The sequence below is a fragment of the Myotis davidii genome, unplaced genomic scaffold (assembly GCF_000327345.1).
Source record: "Myotis davidii unplaced genomic scaffold, ASM32734v1 scaffold370, whole genome shotgun sequence".
Taxonomy (NCBI): Eukaryota; Metazoa; Chordata; class Mammalia; order Chiroptera; family Vespertilionidae; genus Myotis; species Myotis davidii.
In genome coordinates this window covers 5,654,033-5,673,184 of record NW_006288615.1, presented here as the reverse complement: position 1 = coordinate 5,673,184, position 19,152 = coordinate 5,654,033, and the positions used below count along the sequence as shown (strand labels likewise).

The window sequence follows — 19,152 nt, the reverse complement described above, 5'->3', positions numbered from 1 at the left end:
CAGTAAGGTGGGCCCGCCCGACCTGCGTGTAGAAAGTAAACGTGTGTTTTCTGTTGCAGGAACTGCTTATCTGTCTCCATGTTGAAAGAAATGCTCATTCTCTTTTTCTTTGTCCTTCTGGAGCATAGAAATATGGAAGAATAAAGACGAGTCGTTGAATTTCCTCCAGGACTACGATCCGGAGATGATCAAAGAGGAGAAACGGAAGGAGCTGGAGTCGGAGATCCGGGTGCAGGTAGAGCAGTGGTTCTCAACCTTCCTAATGCCGCGACCCTTTAATACAGTTCCGCATGTTGTGGTGACCCCATCCATAAAATTATTTTCGTTGCTACTTCATAACTGTCATTTTGCTACTGTTATGAATCATAATGTAAATATCTGATATGCAGGATGTATTTTCATTGTTACAAACATAATTAAAGCATAGTGATCAATCACAAAAACAATATGTAATTATATATGTGTTTTCCGATGGTCTTAGGCGACCCCTGTGAAAGGGTTGTTCGACCCCCAAAGGGGTTGCGACCCACAGGTTGAGAACCGCTGAGGTAGAGCCACACTGCTGGTGTGCTGACACCATGCCCTCATGGCAACGCCGTCCTCCTCATGACCGACCCAGGACTGAGGATACACAGGCATGCAAGTCACCTAAAAGCCGTGTGTTTGTATTCACCTAGGTTGATGAGCTGATGAGACAGGAACTGAAAAACATCAAACTAGCCGTGAACAGGGAAAAGGAACTTCCGGTCAAAGCAGGAAAGAAGAAAGGAGGTAAAAATGTGAGTAGTGAATGAGTGCGGGGAGGGATGAGGCCGAGGGCAGATTCCAACCCTGACAAGGAGCCAGCGGCCCCCCTGGCTGTCCCTCTGCTTCCGGGGAACATGCCTTCCCTCCCTGAATCTGCCTTGTTTACCACTTAGCCCTCGCGTTGTGGGGATAAAGTCAACCCTCACCATTGTGGGTTCTGATCGCCCAGGCCCCAACGAGCAGAGGGGAACTAGAGGAGCCAGGGCACGTGCCTCACATGCCCACCCATCTCTCCCTGTAGGTAGATCTGTGAGGGTGGGGGGCTGATGGCAATGAGCAGCTTCTTGGGGGTGGGGGGCAGATCAGATGAATTGAATTTTAAATTGCCATGGTTCGGAGTAGCCAGTTGGACCCGAATAATTAAAGTTTCCTTCCTAGGGCCCTGTGAGGTCATAGAAAATATATATATTGGTCTCTGTCTACTTCTGTCAAAGAATTTTTGAAACCTTCTAGATTTCTAAGTGATAGGAGCACTTGGAACATCCTGTTCTGATGGGGCAGCGCTGGGCAGGCTCCTGGATGGGTCAGGATGGGAGGTGGTCCTCAGGAAGAGCATCCATGAGGAGGAGCCTGGAACTCTCAGCCCCACCTCCATGGCCAGAAAGGGGGAGGGTCATTGACCGTGCTGACATGAAGAGGCCTCCATAAAAACCCAGGGCGGGGTTCGGAGAGTGTTCAGGATGGTGAACAAATCACATGCCAGGGGCATGACGCACCCCAACTTAACGAGATTCTGCACTCAGGACTCTGCCAGACCTCGCCCCGTGTGTCTCTCCACCTGGCTATTAGTGTGTATTATTTACAATATCCTTTAATAGACATGTTTCCCTGAATTTTGTGAGCCATTCCAACAAATTAATGGAACCCGGGGAGGGTATCATGGGAAGCTCAGATTTACAGGCGCTGGTCTGCAGCATTCTCACCAAGCAGCCTCATAAGAAATTATTATCGTTCCATGTTGATTTTCTGGCCAGGGGGACATCTACAGGTTCCATTTCCCTGGGCAGTTCTATTTCTTATTGTAAATTAATCGATTCACATTCATCAGCTGGCAACTCCTTGATGACACCGCTGGCCCTGCCTCTTGGGGCCATCTCTCTCTTTCTTGAGTTCCTCCCTTGTTGTAGCACAAAACCTTATAGGTCATCAGAGTTCTGGAGAAGCCATGGGTATACATTATTGTACAGAAATTATACTGCAATGAAAATAATGAATGAATGAATGAATGAATGAATGAGGAAATAGGGAGGAGAGAAATAGCAGAGCGTAAAGAAAGGGCCCGCAGTCAGTCCCGTGTGGCACAGATCACGGGTCGCCTGCGGAGGCCTGAGATAGAAGATGAAGCAGGAAAGGAGGAGGAGGCCAGGCTGGAAGCACTGTGCCTGTGCTGAGGCACCTTAACCTGCTCCTGGGAGCGGGGTGTTCTCATCACAATGGAGAGGCCACAGGCCCCGTTATAAAGATCATGTTCTCCGCGCCTCCCCTGCTGTCCCCAGTCTCTGAAGGCAGAGCCCTTTGGGAACCAGAGGTGGACAGTTGCCCGGCCCTGTGGGCTCCTGGTTTCAGACTGGGTGCTAACAGAGAGGTGACTGGGTACCAAAGACACGCATGGCTTGCTAACCTGCGTGCACAGCCCTCTCGCGCTTTGTTGTACCCTGTGTCAGAGCCCAGAGAAACAGAATCACAATGCCCAGGGCCTGATGGGAATGCGGCCCCGTGCGGACTCACGGTGCTGCCCTCCCTTTCTGTCCCCCCAGGGATGGGTCCGCTGGGCAACGTCGGGTCTTGGGGCCAGTTCCTACGTTCACGGAGCCAGCCTTCTATCTGCTCCGTGTTTCCCTCCCACAGCCGCTTCTCCTCGGCCTCCCACCACCGCCAGAAACCAGCTCCCTTAGCTGATTTCTAGAGTTAATCTGCTTCCTTGTTTTTCCTAACCTGTTGGATATTCCCGTTGTCTTCCAGAAAAATAAGGGGAAGAAGGGGAGAAGGGGGAAGGATAAAGACCTGACGGCTGACAGGTAAGGAGGGCCCTGTTTTGTTGTAAAGCACGTGGAAGGGGCGCGGGGGGACACCCACAGGAGGATGGGGCACACCTGGGTCCTCAGCCTCCATCTGGCAAAGGGGCCCCTGCTGGCTCCCCACACCCCATGGGTGTCACGGGCACAGTGAGGCCTCCGTGCACCCTGTACAAGGAGCAGCACCTACTGGGAGATGCACCAGGAAGATGGGCCCGGAAGGCACATGTTGGGCCGTTGCCTCTGAGCTCATGTGACCTTTTTTACGTTTTAAAATTCATGAGGGTCTTAGAAATTGTTTAAACGATAGCATCCTGATCCAACTTTTGAGGACATATGGAGACACTCTAAGAAATGTCTTTTTCATCAAATTAATAGAAACCTTAATCCAGTATTTTTATAATAGCTTAAGGTAGTTTTGAAGGTGAAAATGTATTCTATAACAAAAGTCTATTTCACTGGCAATATTCAAATATAGGTTTGTGTTCTTAATATAGAGTTTCCATTCTTTTAGAGAATCTTTCATTTCATGTTAATATTTTGTGCATGGTATATGCTTATATTAAATAAGGTATTCAAGCTAAACTGCTACAGTTGATATTTCCTTGACATAGGTCAGATCCTGTTATCCCAAATTCCATCACAATTAAAACCTCCTTCATTCTCAGCTGAGGGCACCGTGTTTTAAATATACTTGGTGGAATAAAATTCCAGTCAATCAAAGGCTGGGGTCATTGAATTAACATTCATCCCACTGGTATTTGGCTTGAACCTGATATTCTGAAGTCTTTAACCTGGATCCACACTAACCTGGGTCCTCGAGCAGCCACAGAGCTGTTTACATATCGTCACATTTACAGCTCCTCCATCTAAAGAAAGAGTAAGGCCCCTGGGAAAGAAAAGGGAAAAGACAAAACACCTCCAAGGACTCTGCCAAACAATATTTGAACTTGACCCATCTGAATTCCTGCAAGTCGGGCCCCAGTTAATTTCACGGGGGAGTCTCATTCATCAAGGGGCATAGTACCTCCATGTTTTCCCTCAATTAGTATAAATTACCCGTGTGCTGGCTGTATGCCCAAGGACCTCTTAGGGAAGTGGTTTTGACATCTGTAAACACTATGGAAAAGTATAATATCCTCCTGAAAGATCATCACACTCAGAACTTTAGACTGGAATCATTTCCCCTGTAAGTCTTTTGTTCTTTATACATATTTCCTGTAAAAGATTATGCTATTGGCTTAAAAGGAAACATCAATTTTGAGGAGGATTAATGATCTACCACGGCTTGCCGATGCTAACTGACTATATGGCTATGGTCCATTGTGTTACTATTTTGGGGTAATTTCTAATTCACATTTGTGCTATCATGAAGACCGATGGAAGGACAGACAGCAGGCGTTATAGCTGGTCCTGAGATACCATTTGTGTTCCTGGGAAACATCTGCTGTATACATGAATGTGTGAACGTATTGTTTTTTTAAAAAAGTCTAATTTATTCCAAAATTGTAGAAATGCCTCAAAAACCCATTTGTTTGCACATATACAAACGTACTTTGAAATCAATCTGGTTGAAGTTCTCTGCAGATGTGATGATTAGTGGAAATACTGCTGCCCCTGCGTATGTGCTCATGAAACCGACCGTCTGCTCCCTTCCCAGAACCATCGAGTCTCTGTACAAGGAACTGGTGGAGGAAGGGCTCCTGGTCCAGACTCTGAAAGTCAACCTCTCCGACTACATCGGTAAAGTGTGGCGAGGAATGCATGCATGCGGCCGCTAGGTCACCATGGGGTGTTGAGTCCCCGGGAGCTGAAAGTCTGTTCCAATGTGTTTTTGTCCAACCCCCGACCTGGCCCACTGTGGCTCACAGTGTTTGTTGGATTTGAATTGATTTGAATTCACTCTGCTGTGAACTAATGGGTCCAGCTCTCGCCCCTGACGCATAAGAGGCAGGTTTGCAAACCTGGTGGCGAGGTTCCCCAGGCATTCTTTCTGGTAGAAGCTGAATCGAGGATGTGAGGACACAGAGACGTGTGCATGCGTTCATGGCTAAAGGGGTGCTGAGGGGACAGCACCTGGTGCTTCCACACTCAGTCCTTCCGGGAGGACCCCTTCCAGAGGGGCCACCACTGGCAGAGTAGGGAGGAAGGTGGGGGACATTTGCCATCACCAATTCAACTAATGCTTTTTCTTTAATTTTTAAAAAATGTGATGACCTGAAAACAAAGTAAAAGCTTAAAGACTCCATGCAATCCCACCCCCTGACTCAGTTGTCACTTTCAGTGTCAGGTGTCCCCAGCAGACGAGGAAATTCTCCTACATAACCACAGACGGATGGTCACACTCAGAAAATTTAGCATTGCGCTGGCCGGTGAGGCTGGGTGGTTAGAGAATCGCCCGAGCACCGAAGGGTCTAGCTTTGATTCCATTCAAGGTTCAGTCCCCAGCCCTGGTTGGGGCGTGTGGGAGGCAACCAATCGATGTGTCTCTCTTACATCGATGTTTCTCTCTCTGTCTCTCCCTTCCTACCTTCCACTCTCTCTAAAATCAATGGAAAAAATATCTTCAGGTGAGGATTAACAAAAAAAAATTAACATGAATATGATGCTGTCAGTTAATATCTAGTTACTAATCCATTTCACCAGCAGTCCCACAATGTCCTGTAGAAGTGTCTGTCTTTTTCAATCCAAACTCCAGTCCAGGATCAGGGACATGCTGGTCACCCCTTTTGAGTTTCCTTTCACCCCTTCAACCCAGGACAATTTCCAGCATTTTCCAGTCTTTCACAGAATTACCTTTTTAAACAGTCGGAGCTGTTTCACAGACTGTCTTTCGACTGAGTTGGTTTGACGGTTTTCTTACGACTTGATTCACATGAGACACGTGTAACAGGAAAGCTGTGGCCTTCTCGGCAGTTCACATGGGGGACACACGGTGACACTTTGTCCCTTACGGGTGATAAGTGTAATCACTGGCCAGTGAGCTGTTCCCCAGGTTTCCCCTGTAAAGCTTCGTTTCCACTTTTTCACTAATGGATAGTTTGGGGGGCAGGTACGTTGAGGCTGTGGAGAGTCTGTTCCTCACCGGCTTCAAGGTGTCTGCATTTACTGCAGAGTTTCGCTGCGTCAGCTGTTGCCATGGTGGCTGTCAGGTGGCGGTGTTCTGTGTCTAGCACCTCTATGTTTATTAGGTATTGTTCTTCTAGGAAGAACCTCCTTGTAAAGTTGTGGTATCAGTGTAGACACATGGATTCTCTCTTTTTTAAATACTGCTATAATTCAATTCCATCTTATTCATTCTTATGTATCCAATGGCCCAATTGGGTCTATGGGAGCAAGAAGGCTGATGTCGCCCTTTGATTAAAAAAAAATGGTCACTTTAATCCCCTTGAAAGAAAGTCACATCTCCTTCCTGAGGCCATGGAGGAGTCTCCATAGTTCCTACGAGTGTAAGAATTTTACCAGGGTATATTGGAATATGTGTTGGGTTTCTGTTTATTTAATGTGTTTCTTGTTCAAGTACTATAGGGTTTTTTGCCAGACTCCCTTGATTATGTTAATTCTGTGCCTATGAAAAAAGTGACATTTTAAAATATATATTTTAATTGATTTCAAAGAGGGAAGGAGAGAGAGATAGAAACATTAATGATGAGAGAATCATTGATTGGCTACCTCCTGCATGCCCCCCACTAGGGATCAAGCCCACAACATGGGCACGTGTCCTTGACTGGAATCAAACCTGGGACCCTTCAGTCCGCAGGCTGACACTCTATCCACTGAGCCAAACCAGCTAGGGCAAAAAAATGATATTTTTAACAGAACTCTGGACTTGAGATTGGGATCTCTGAGTCCTCTCCTCCTTGCCTTCTTCCTCCTTCACATCACGTCTGTTTTGTTCTCCACTGAATTCCTAGCGTTTGGCACAGTGCCTGGCACATGGTAGAGTCTCAAAAAAATAGTGGACCTGTTTCTCATCTTCTTATAATTTCTTACCTGTTGGACTTTTTCAGTGATCTCTGCCCACTTCCAGGCAGCATCCTTCAGATGCCTAAGGTCAGAGTGGAGGGGATCAGCCACTGAGGAGTGGTCTCCAATGAAAATGACCCAGTCTGACAAAATTCTTCGAATTGCCACCAGGGCTGTCTCCCTGTGGTCTTTTCCACATTTTCCTTACCTTTTTCCAGTGAAGACCCTTAGTTTAAAAGATGGCAGAGGGTCTTCCCCAACCCCCTCATAAAAATTGACACAACACCTGGATCACAAAAATAAAAACCTGTGGGCAACATTTACACTAAAACATTTACACTAAATGCCAAGGTTTCCCCTCACATCTCAAAGTGCAAGCCATCGGAGACAGGGAACAGAGGACTCCAAATTAATGGCAAGCACTCACTGGAACGCACAGCGCCAGTGGAGAGGGCTTTCCCCACCTCAGAAGCAGATGAGTGCAAAGGGGTAAAATAGGAGAGTACATAGCGGCTAGAGCAAGCATGTCAAACTCACGCCTCACAGGCTGCATGCCTTGTTTATTTGGCCCATGTTCGCCTTTGAGTTTGACATGCTTGGGCTAGAGCAATCCAGCCTCTATTCACTCTTAAAAGTGACCTACCATAGCGCCCTTCCAAGATGGCATTATACTGACAAGAAACTCTTGGGACTAGAATTACAATTGAGCAGGACAAGGCCAACAGAGATAAAAGAGAAGGTCCAGAAAAGTTGGGGGAGGGACACAGGACAAGGACATTGAAAAAGCAAGCCACCATACTTCTAACATAAATGAAAACAGCAGAAAGGGGGCTTTGTGAAACATTAAAAGCTACCCTGAACTCTCTTTAATCATATATTTAAGCAATGGAAAATGTTCACAGTAAAAGCTTATGCAATGTTTCTATAAAAACAGAAAAAACAGGAACAAATTTATATCACAAAAAGGATCAATAAAGTAGACATATATGACACCTACTCTTTCAAACCAAGTGAATATAGGAATTAAGAAAATTATAGACGACATGTAAGAATGTATAAAATAGAAGTAGAAAAACTCAGAAATGAGTTGACAAAACTCAAGGAATGCTAATGATAAAGGGAAAATTTATTTTAGAAAAAAACAAATTATAATAGATAAAGTCAACAAATAATGCTTTAAGAGAAATAGAGTGTGAAAGACAAATTTTTTTTAAAAAAAATTGGAAATGAAAAGCAAGATTAAAAGGGTTCAAAAGAAAGTAACAAATACTAAAGATAGGCAAAGAAGATCCAACATACAGATAATGACATCCTGAAAAAGAAAGCTAGAAGGAAGGAACAGAACAAATACCAAGAGTTATTATTTATGAAAAGCTTCCTAAAACAGAAATGCAAGCCATATAGTGAAGTATCTCACTGTGTATTTGAGAATATCAACTCCCATTGACCAACACCAAGACATTCTAATAAACGTACCAGGCTCACAGTTCTGGAGGCCAAGATCAAGGTTTCGGCAGGGTTGGTTCATTCCGAAGACACTGAGGCAGAACCAGCTCCTGTGCTGCAGCCCCCTCCTCTCTCTTGCTGCCTGGCCCCATTGGTCCTCCAGTCTGGATGCCCCACTGCCCCCGGGGTCTGCAGCCTGAATGACACCATCAGTTCATCCCTCCTCTGGTCCCTGCTGGTGTGCTGGCAGCCCTTGGTGTCCCTTAGCTTCTGCTATATCACCTGATCTCTGTGTCCCTCCTCAGGTAGCCTTCTCCTGTATGCTAAACCAGTCAGATTGGATTAGGACCCACGTTCCTGACCTCATTTAACTAGTTACACCTGCAACAATCCTACTTCCAAATGAGGTGACCTTTGAGATGCTGGGGGTTAGGACTTCAACCTAGGAAGGTTAAGGGGACGCAATCCAATCCATCCTAGAGTCCCTGTTTCTCCTCCTTTCATGGTACTAGGTCTCCTTGCCCTTTACTTCAAGTATCTCTTCACCTCCATTTCCTTCTCCTCCCCATGGAGGAGCTAGCATCTGAGTCCTGGCTGGGCAGGTGACATAGGCATGTGGCCCCCATGCTGGGTGACAGCAAACGTGGTCATATACTTTCAGAATGCATTTCATCACTTGGCAGACGGCCCTGACTCGTTGTGTCCTCCTCTCTTTCAGAACCCACAGCCACTAATTCAGCCTAAATGAATTATCTAACTGAAGTCAATTTCTGCTAGAAAAAAATGGTGAATTAGATATCAGTGTGGATTTACTTAAGCAGGGACATGGGGGTCACTTTCACATCACCACTCATGTCATGTTTACAGTAATAAGGACTGGATTTAACGCTGACTACAGGCTCTCTCCCAATCCCAGTGACGGTTTAATTAACCACTGTTCTGTTTATTACCTGTTCATTGAAAGGCACGGGGTCAGAAGCAGAAACTTTCGTTAACACTCATCTCCCTACCAGCACACCCGTCCTCCTGTCTTTACCAAGGACTTTATTTTTTCATGTGGAGGCTTTGCGAGGTTGCCCGCCACAACAAAATAGCAGGAGTCATCTGGTGTTTGACTCCGGTTCTCTTAGTATGGAAAATGCTTTAAAGCTTTTGATATTTTCAATATTTCATATGCACACAAGCATTTTTTTCAGTATTTTTGTATACCCACATAAATGTATACTTGTCCTACATATTTAATATCAAAAGCCAGGCAAGATCTGAACTTGTTATAGAAAGAATCAGAAGAAATGATCATGTAGTGTTTTTACTTCAGATTCTGCTACAAATCAAGACTCTATGAGCATGTCAGGGTCCGTCCTCCACAAATGAGACCGCCAAGCTCATTTTCATGGTGACCTTCTCTAAATTAGTTAGAAAATAACACTTCAGATTTATGACTCCTCACAATTAAGCCCTTTGATGCCTTCTAATTAATCCTGTAAAGATTTATTTCAGTCTTATTCCTTTAGTGATCCTTTAAAAATGTAAATGAGTATTACCCTCAAAAAGAGATGTTTCTATTTATCCTCAATTAGACTCGTGTCCTTCCTTTCAAATGAGTGTGGTTCAGAGTCAGATTTCACTGCTCCAGTGCGGACTTCACCTGGCGATCTGTGTGTGCAGACGTCAGACTCTCCTGGAGCATAAAGTAAACGAAACCTGCATCTTTTATCTTATGTGTACATCCCTTGTTTTAGAACATTGTTCCTCTTCACGAGCCCAATATTCGGAGGTTACTTTTGTTTTTAATATGAAGAGGTTAGTGTCACAGTCAACACACAGCTCAGTTACTACCCCAGTATGCTTTCGAGACTGGAATATTCTTCCAGCCTTTCTCTGAGAAAACGTGTCCTTCAGAATGACCTTCCATCATGGATTGTATTTGCTTAGAAATGTTAGATCTGCATCAAGTGCTAAAATCACCAGATCCAACCAGCAGTTCCCACTCATTTGTCCTCTGTTTCTTTCCCCAGGTGAGTACAGCTACCTGGGGGCCACTCTTCGCCGGGTCTCCATAGAGCCCATGCCTTCCCTCCTGGATGTCAGACAGCTCATCGCACTGTATGGGATCCTGCCACTAGGTAAAGACCCCACGAGCCTGTTGGGACTCTTCTAGAGGCCAGCACACCACCTGCTGGCTTTGACCCTGTCTCCCGTTGTCATCACCATGCACTGGGGCTTAACTCTTCCTCCTGAGCTTTGAGTGAGGAGAGTTTCATCTCTATGGTGTATCCCAGTGCACCCTGGAAGGCACTCCCGGGAAGGTCTTATGGGCGATCATCTGGGGAAATACAGCCAACACAGGCACCTGCAATTAAAGTGCCTTGGATTAGGCAAAGGGCCCAGGTTCTGCTTGCCTAACACACAGGCACAGCCTGTGGGAGTTGCACGGGAATTGAGTCGCTTCCCAGCAGGAGCATTAGGTGGCCATGGCGGTGAACCTGCTTTTCCAGTCCAGCTGCCAGGAGCCCAGTGTCAGGAAGCAGCAGAGCTGGCTCAGCGCGTGGAACACTGGCCCCGTGACTCCAATCCTCCCCAAACCGAAAAGCCTGGAAATTCACTCTGTCTCTGTATAATTCTCCATATTTTTTAAAACTGCCACTGAACATTCAGATGGGCAGGAGGAGCTGTGGACACTGTGGCAAGTGTGTCCCAGCCAATCAAAGGTTCCGAGGTCAGCGAGGCCCCAGGTGCAGAGGCCTTCCCGGACCCCGCTCCTTCCCTCTCCGAGCGACCTTGGGGACCACCCCTTCCTCCTGGAAAGTCAGTGTCCTGGAGTAAGTGCGCACCTCCTCCTGGGTCTCCCACACCCTGCCTCTTCCCCCTTCAGCAGTCTTCCGCCACCCCTCCCAAGACCCCTCCCGCCCCACCTCAGCCAGCACCCTTTGGATAACCTACAACCCTGACCACCTTCCAGGGCCCCAGCAGCTGGCATCCGCCTCCCTCCCCACCTCCTCGCTGCCCAGTCACAGCACCAGTCAGAATTATCCGCCGCTCCCCCTTTACCCCCCTGACTCCCCACAGCAGGCCTGCGCCCCCCTCACTCGGAATCTTCCCACCTGTTCCCTTCACTACGAGTTCCCGTTCTACCTGTGCTTCAGAGGCCAGCTCAGACGCCACCTCCTCCCGGAGGTCCGCCTGAGCCACCCCCTCCAGCCACCCAGCCACCCCCAAGTTAAACGTGTTTCTTCCCTGAACTTCCTGTGGCTCTCAGGGGCCTTAGCACTCTTTGCCTTGCTTTCTCATCATGTCCGCTCAGCTTTAATACGTTTGTACAGCAATCTCTGACTCCTTTCACATTGGACCCCCGTGGGCTGCCAGCTGGGACCAGGGCCCAAGCAGCCCTCAGTGCCCAGCTGCGGAGAAGACCCCGTGAATGGGCGCGCCCTCCTGTGGTGGGAAGCAGGGTCTCCGCCCCTCACACAGATAAAGCATGCCTGCGTGATGTCATTTTAAAGAGAACTTCTCAAAACGGCATTCTAGTTTATGTGGGGTATGTTAGGGAACCACAAAAACTGTCTCCAGTGAGCTGGTACGTTCACAATACCTTTGCAATTACACGAAAAAAAGAAAAAAGGAACAGCACAACAGTAATTGTAATGCTGGTACACTTATAGCTGCTCAGAAAGTGCCCGGTGCCTGAGCAAAAGCAAACCAGAGCGACAGCTGCCTGCACCTCAGCCCTTCCCCGGCCGCGGCTCCGCTCCCTGTGGAAGTCATTACTCAGTGCCCGGGCCTCCCCTGGCGCTCAGGACGGTGGGAGATGCTCAAGTCTAAGTGCCATCTGTGCTCGCGGGAGATGGACGGTGTGGTGAGAGCTTGAGGCACGGGTGGACCTCTGAGTGACAGCACGATGATTCGACAGGTGGGAAACCAGGCAGAAGAAAGAAGTCCGGGTGGTTCTGGATGAAGTCCGTGTTGTTTCTCTGAGGTATTAATCAATTGTTGTGAGCGGCATTAACTTCCCGGTGTTTATCTCTGCCGCCATCTTAGTTTTCCCAGGAATGTTCTTTAAAATTATGAGTTTGGGGGGAAGTGTAGGATGGGGGATGGAGGAGAGACCACGTGTCAAATACCCAAGGAGACCCCACGGCTCCACTTCGACTACAAATCAAAGTGCCTCAGACACAGCAGAGGCGGAAATGCTGTGGACGCAGTCATCAGAGTCACAGACACGGGCATCTAGTGTGGGGTCGTGGCCCCGAGGAAGCCTGGTCTGCGAGCCTCTGGCTTCCTGGCGGGGTTGAGAGCCTGGGCCTCTGCCTCTTGCAGGTTCCGCGGAGGTGCACCAGCACGCACCATTGGTGAAGTCGCTGCTGCTGGTTGGGCCATCAGGGGTCGGGAAGAAAATGCTGGTCCACGCCATCTGCAGCGAGACGGGCGCCAACCTCTTCAACCTGTCCGCAGAGAACATTGCCGGGAAGTACCCGGGCAAAACCGGCCTGCAGATGATGATACACGTGGTCCTCAAGGTACTGGCGATGCTTCTCATTTCCCGGGCTCCCATTCTCCTGTAGCTCGTCCCCTTAAACCTACTAGCACGGGCCCTGGTAGGTCATTTCCCAGGCTGACGTGAACATCCCTCTCCAACTTCCCTACTGCGTCCTCTTGCAAACGTCTTAGTTATTGCACCTGGCTGAGCATCCAGCCATTAGCAACAGCGTCTTCCTCTGCATAAACACTCCACTGTGCCCCAGGCCGCCTCCTTGTGCCACAGGAACCCTCTCTGAAATGGTCGCAAAATGCTGTTTGGAAATTAAATCCACAGTTTCTTCTTTCAGCCCACCTCCCTCCAGTAATGGTATCTACCTTTGCATTCGGGGTCCTTTCTCACATGCATGAATTGCCAAGTCCAGTACCTTCTGAACATCAGCTCCTCACACAGGTAGTAAGGGGAGCTCACAGGAAGCCAAACCGACCCCAATAATGTCCATGCTCAGTTACATCATAGGCCAGTGGGTAGGGAAGTCTGCCTGAGCCACCCCCACCCAGCCACCCAGTACCCACTAGAACAGCGGTCGCCAACCAGTGGTCCACAGACCACTGGTGGTCCATGAGATCCAAAAGGTTGGTGACTGCTGCACTAGAAAGTCCATGCACTGCCCAGTTCTGTGATTTTAGATAAGCTCTGCACCACCCTGAGTCTCCACTGTATCATCCCCACAGTGAATGAGCCACACCAAATGGTAGGAGGTGCCCTGAAAGCAATGATTCTCTGATATAGTTTGTCTGTAGATGATGTTAATAGGTAGGTAGGTAGATACATAGATGATTGTTAGATAGAGAGATAGATAGATGATAAATGATAGATGATTTGGTAGATCTCTATAATAAAAGGCTAATATGCAAATCAACCTAATGGCTGAACTACTGGTCACTATGATGCGCACTGACCACCAGGGAGCAGGTGCTCAATGCAGGAGATGCCCCGTGGTGGTCAGTGCGCTCCCACAGGAGGAGTGCCTCTCAGCCAGAAGCCGGGCTCACAGCTGGCAAGTGCAGCGGAGGTGGCGGGAGCCTCTCCTGCCTCTGCAGCAGTGCTAAGAATATCTGACAGCCGGCTTGGTAGCTCAAGTTTAACTTTATGCTGTTCAGTGCATTTTTAGTGACTAGAATAAGGCAGCTTTACTATACCAATGCAGATGTGTAGCACTGTACTTGGGGCTAGATGTTGGCTGTGCATCGGTGTTCAGGGGGCCCTAAGGCAATGGTTGTCGTCAACAGTGGCCCACAGGAGTAGTTCCTTTTCCCTCTCACCCCAATGACACAGTAAGATAGTGAGGGCAGTGGGTTCTTCCCTTGGCCACATGGACCCAACCCTGTGGCGAGGTAGTAGGACGTTCCCCGCTCTCCTCCCCTCCCTTGCTGGTCCAGAAAGAATCCATGGAGAGAGAATTTGAAGAGCTAGGAGGCAGGAGAGGACCATGGGTAGGGAATAGAGGAAGATCATTGAGTTATTTAACAGAGCACCTCAAACAAGTTAGGTATTCCACACCTTTGTATCGTTATGTGAGGGGGTTCATCCTTATCCCCGTTTTACAGAGAGAGAAACTGGGGTCTGAGAGGTGACGCAACTTGTCCAAGGCGACCAAGGTCAAGTGGCCAAGCTGGAATTCAAACCTATGTCCTTCTTTATCTCCTGCACTATTTTCTATCAAGGTAAAATTTACGTACAGTAAAATGCGCTGATCTTAAGTATACGTTTTAAGTATGAGCTTTGAAAAATACACTCAGCTGTGTAACCACCATTTTCATGTGCTCTTGGGCCCCTTGTCTGACTTATTTTTTAAAATGTCCGTTCAAGTCATTTGCCAGTTTTTATGGGACTGTTGGTCTTGTGATTTGTTGGAGTTCTTCATCTAGCCTGGATACAAGTTCTTTGTCAGACATAACATATTGCAAATTTTCTCTATGATTTGCTTTTTCACTTTCTTATTTTTCTTGTTATTTGTCCTGTCAACTTTGAAAGAGGGTGTTAAAGCTCCAACTAGAATTGTCGGATTCTCTATTTCTCCCTGTAGCTGTCGAGTTTTGCCCCGTGGATGTTGTAGCCCTGTCATGAGATGCACCACATTCAGATCTGTTACGTCTCCCTGATCGGTTATTTTATCGTTAGGAGCTGTCCTCTTTGTCTCTAGTAACACTCCTTGTCTTGAAGCATACCCAGTCTGACCTGAACAGAGCCTCGTCAGCTTCCTTGATCCCCTTTCATTTCCAATGTCGGTATAGTGAAAGTGAATTTCTTGTGGGTATGGTTGAGTCTTGCTTTCTTATTCAGTCTAACAATATATACCATTTAATAGAATGCTTGCAGCATTTACGTGAAATGCAGTTATTCATCTGGTTGGGTTAGGTCTACCATTCTGCTGTTTGTTCTCCATTTATCCCATTTCCCTTTTTTTCCTCTTCTTTTTCTTTTTTCCTGCCTTCTTTTGGGTAACACAGTACTTTTTAGTATTTTACTTGAATTTCTCTATTGTCTTTTTAGCAATACCACTTTCTTATTTCTTAATTTTATTTTTTAATTATAGTCTGCATTCAATATTATTTTGTGTTAGTTTTGGGTATATGGCACAGTGATTAAACAATCACATACTTAAGCAAAAACTCTTATTTTTTAGTGATTGTTCTACAGATTATTTTAGCCATTTTTAGTTTAGCACAGTCTACAAAGGGTGAATATTGCACTATTTTACATAAAATGTCAAATCCTACAACAATATAATCCTATATGTTTTTATCATATGTTTTACATCTAGCAATGTTATAAACACTACAGTAAGGTATTACTATTTTTGCATTAGTTGTTTGTTTTTTTAAAGAATTTAAGAGGGAAAAAATAGTATTTTACCTTTAGTCACATATTTCCCATATGCAGTATCCTTTATTCCTTTCTGTTGATCTCACTTTCCATTTGTTGTAATTTTGTTTTTAGCTACAAAACTTCCTTTCATATTTATTTTAGTGCAGGTCTTCTGGAAAATTGGTTTTCATTTTATTTTTCAGAGTATCTTTACATTGCCTCCATTGTTTGAAGGATAGTTTTGCTAGATATAGAACTCTGGGCTGACATATGTTTTCTTCAGCCCTTTGCAGATGTTATTCCCTGGTCTGAGGCGCAGAGCATTTAGGTCATTTTTGCAGGTGACAGTGTTGCCACATGAGCCCACAGTCTGCATCCAGAGCCTCCAGGTTTAACAAGTGCCTCATCCAGGCTCTCATTGAAGTTGGGCTGGATTAAGCCTTTCTCCTCCCACCCACTAGACGGCTCAGTGCTCCCAGTGTGATTCTAGGACAGAGCCCATGGCATGACCATGATGTCCTCATGCTCAGGAAATTGTTTCTGCTGCTGAGAGGTTTTTCCCCTCGCTATCCAATAAGCTATGCTGGCTTTTTATTTATTTTTTTTTAGAATCGTTGCAAACTGACATGCGGACTACAAAATGCTGTGTGTCAAATTTTCAAAATGTGGAATGGCACCCTCACCCACCGAGGCCACTCCACCTCTGCTGTGTGTGTAACTGATTAATGAAAGACCCAGAGCCCAGGTGTAGGAGTCATTCAGTTACAACCATGTGCTGTGAGGACACTGCCTCCCGGCATGAGTGACAGACCAGCTATCTGCACTGCGGAGAGGTATTTACTTTTAATTAAGCGGGAGAAAGCTGGTAAACCTCCGGCAGGTGCTGTGCGTGCATTCCTGTGTCCCCTGAGCCATGGCCCGGGGGCTGAGGCTTGAGGGCAGCCAGCATGGATCTGTGGCAGCTGCTGCAGAAGGCAAAATAAGAGGAGGCCTGGTGACTTGCCATCTCTTCTGGTACAGAACTCCTAGGACTGAATTAACCGCCGCCGGGCAGAGATGGCACCCGTTAGGAAGCCGTTCACACGGTCACTTCTGGCCGGCAGCCTTGCTTCACACCCAGCACCCTGCACACGTGAAAACACACTGGGAAGACACGTCTCTGATTCGTTTCACAACCACAGATTCAAATCCATTTTGTTTTCAGTATTTCTGGAGGGTTCCTTTCTTTCACACACAATAGCTTTAATGGATTAACAAGCTGGGTTCCTTTAAGAAATGTGGTTACTGTTATTTAAAATTCTCTCTTCTGCTAAAGCTATCTGTGGAGAAGAATATACATCTCTTTAGTGGGAAAATATTAGGAATATTGTCAGCTAACCAGCTGAGAAATGTGGTGAGTAATATTTAATAAGCATTTCATGGACAAAAGGCAAGGCCACCATCTCTCAACCAGCCTTGGCCTCCTCGGGTTTTCACAGGAGTAAGTCAGGCTGGACGAGCAGGAAGGACTGACCTTGACCTCTGGCCAGGAGTCCAGCACACGAAGGAGTTTTACACACACTTTTGCTTTTCATGGGACCAAGCCCTTGATGGGGCAGGGATTAACGTTTCCATTTGCAAACAAGAAAACTAGCTCAGAGTGCTTACTTTGACCAAAAACTACAAAGGAACGTAGCGGCTGGCATCTGGACTTAAGCCCAAGTCTGTTCCCACTGCCAATCCCTTGGCCTCCAGGGCACTGAGGGTTCCCTGAGCCCTGCCCTGGGGCGCTGTGCCCTGGTGACAGTCCTGGGTTAAAGTGTCAGCCGTGGGCACTTTAGCGTGAAAGGGGAAGGAACCGGAAGCCATGTGTCCTGTTGGCGCGCTCCACCAGGACCCCACTTCTTCCTGAGTCCCCTCGCCATCACTCCTCCCTTGCCCTCCAGGCCGCCCTGGAGACAGCCAGGGCAGACCAGTGGAGCCCAGGGAAATACGCTGGAGCATGGACTTCTGATCCGGAGTTTCAGACCTTGGAGATTTCTCTCTGCCCAGTGGTTCTTGTGTCCTTCTCGGGAGAATGGGCTAAGGAGGCCACCAAGCCAGTGTCGGATCCAGGCCACGGGGCCTGGGAGCCTGGACGAAGGGAGGCTAGGGTGCTGCTCTGCGTCGGTGCCACCCCCACCCCACCCCCCAGGCTCCTTGCTGGGCTCTCGGCCAGCAGCCATGGCAGTGCACCAGAGGGTATTGCCCAGATGTGCTGGTGTCAACCCTGGGCCAGGAGTCGGGCATGGAGACTTCTCCAGGCTAATAACCCAAACAAAGGCGGCGTTGCCATTTGTGGATGAAGTTTTAAACACACACACAGATGTGTAATAAATGTAATACATGTGTCAGCCCTGCCTTTACAAGGTGAAATTCAATAAGGATAAAGCAGAGACCTACACCGGACCCAAAAGCGAGATGGAGGCAGGGGGAGCAGGGTTACCCGCTGTGGTGCAGCATCAGGTGTGAAAATAAAGAGGGAGGGCTGGCGACGCAGGTCCTGAGTGGGGTCACCTTGCGCTGTGTCGTGCAGTTTCAGGTTGAGGCAGGGCGCACATATAGGCATCAAACCTCGGGTGTTTTTTTACATAGACATGATATTTTAGGGCAGTTTTTGGATCACAGTAGAGTTGAGCAGCAGTACGGGGTGGGCTCCACAGGGAGGAGGGCGCAGGCAGGGGTGCTGGGGCGCGGTCTCTCGGGCAGGCCTGGGAGAGCGCTCTGTGGCTGTAAACCACTCTCAGCACTGGGTGCGTTCACTCCTGCTGTGGCCGGGCTCATGGGGATGAGCCTGGGACCAGGGTCCATGCCACAGGCATTCAAGAATTTTTAACCAATTTGGAAACACTCGAGGGCAGAGGCAGCACCACGGCCTCCCTTTGTCCACACTCACAGGCCACGTGGCCTGGACCCAACACTGGCTTGGTGGCCTGCTTAACTGAGGCTAGCCGGTGCCGGGAGGAGTTGAGTATGGCCTGTGCTTCTCCACGCCGGCATCAAGTGTGGGGAGGGGGCTGGAAGGAGACAAGGTTCAGAAGAAACCCGATGCTCTGTGAGCCTGGCGCCTGTCACTGCCACACACCTTCCCCTCGAATGCAGCCTGGTTGTCAGCAATAGCACTAGCCTGCCCCTGTTACTAGTCTAGTTCCCCCGCGTCACCGGTATCCCCAGCCCCCTCCTCTCCTCTGCCTCGGTTTACCTTTCTCCGTACAGGATCAGCCCAGCCGAGCTCCTGGCTCTTAGTCATTTGCAGTTTATCCCAACTGACACCCAGTCAGGACTTAAGGTAACTCCCACAATCTCACAGAAGGTAATGCAGGAAAGAGAAATTTAAAATAATATTTTAAAATAGTGGGAATTCAGAATGCCCTTAGTATTTAAACAGAATCCCAGTGACTGAGTCCAAGAAAGTGAGCCCCCACCCCTGCTCCCCGCACAGTAGCACCTCCCTGGCGGCAGCCTGTTTCCCGCCGCTCCCCTGCAGCGACCATGTCTGCCTGGTCCCAGACGTCCCTGCCTCCCACCACGGAGCCTGCCCCTCACAGATGC

General features: G+C 47.8%; 1 protein-coding gene across 1 annotated transcript in view; it reads left to right on the top strand.

The window, feature by feature from the left end:
* Nucleotides 1-19,152, top strand: part of IQCA1 (IQ motif containing with AAA domain 1) — a 109,459-nt gene that overhangs the window by 69,384 nt on the left and 20,923 nt on the right. Inside the window, exons 10-15 of the mRNA XM_006760462.2 lie at nt 129-235; nt 678-779; nt 2,770-2,825; nt 4,483-4,565; nt 10,253-10,360; nt 12,552-12,751. Of these exons, the coding sequence (XP_006760525.1) occupies nt 129-235; nt 678-779; nt 2,770-2,825; nt 4,483-4,565; nt 10,253-10,360; nt 12,552-12,751 (656 nt within the window). The remainder of the gene's footprint in view (nt 1-128; nt 236-677; nt 780-2,769; nt 2,826-4,482; nt 4,566-10,252; nt 10,361-12,551; nt 12,752-19,152) is intronic.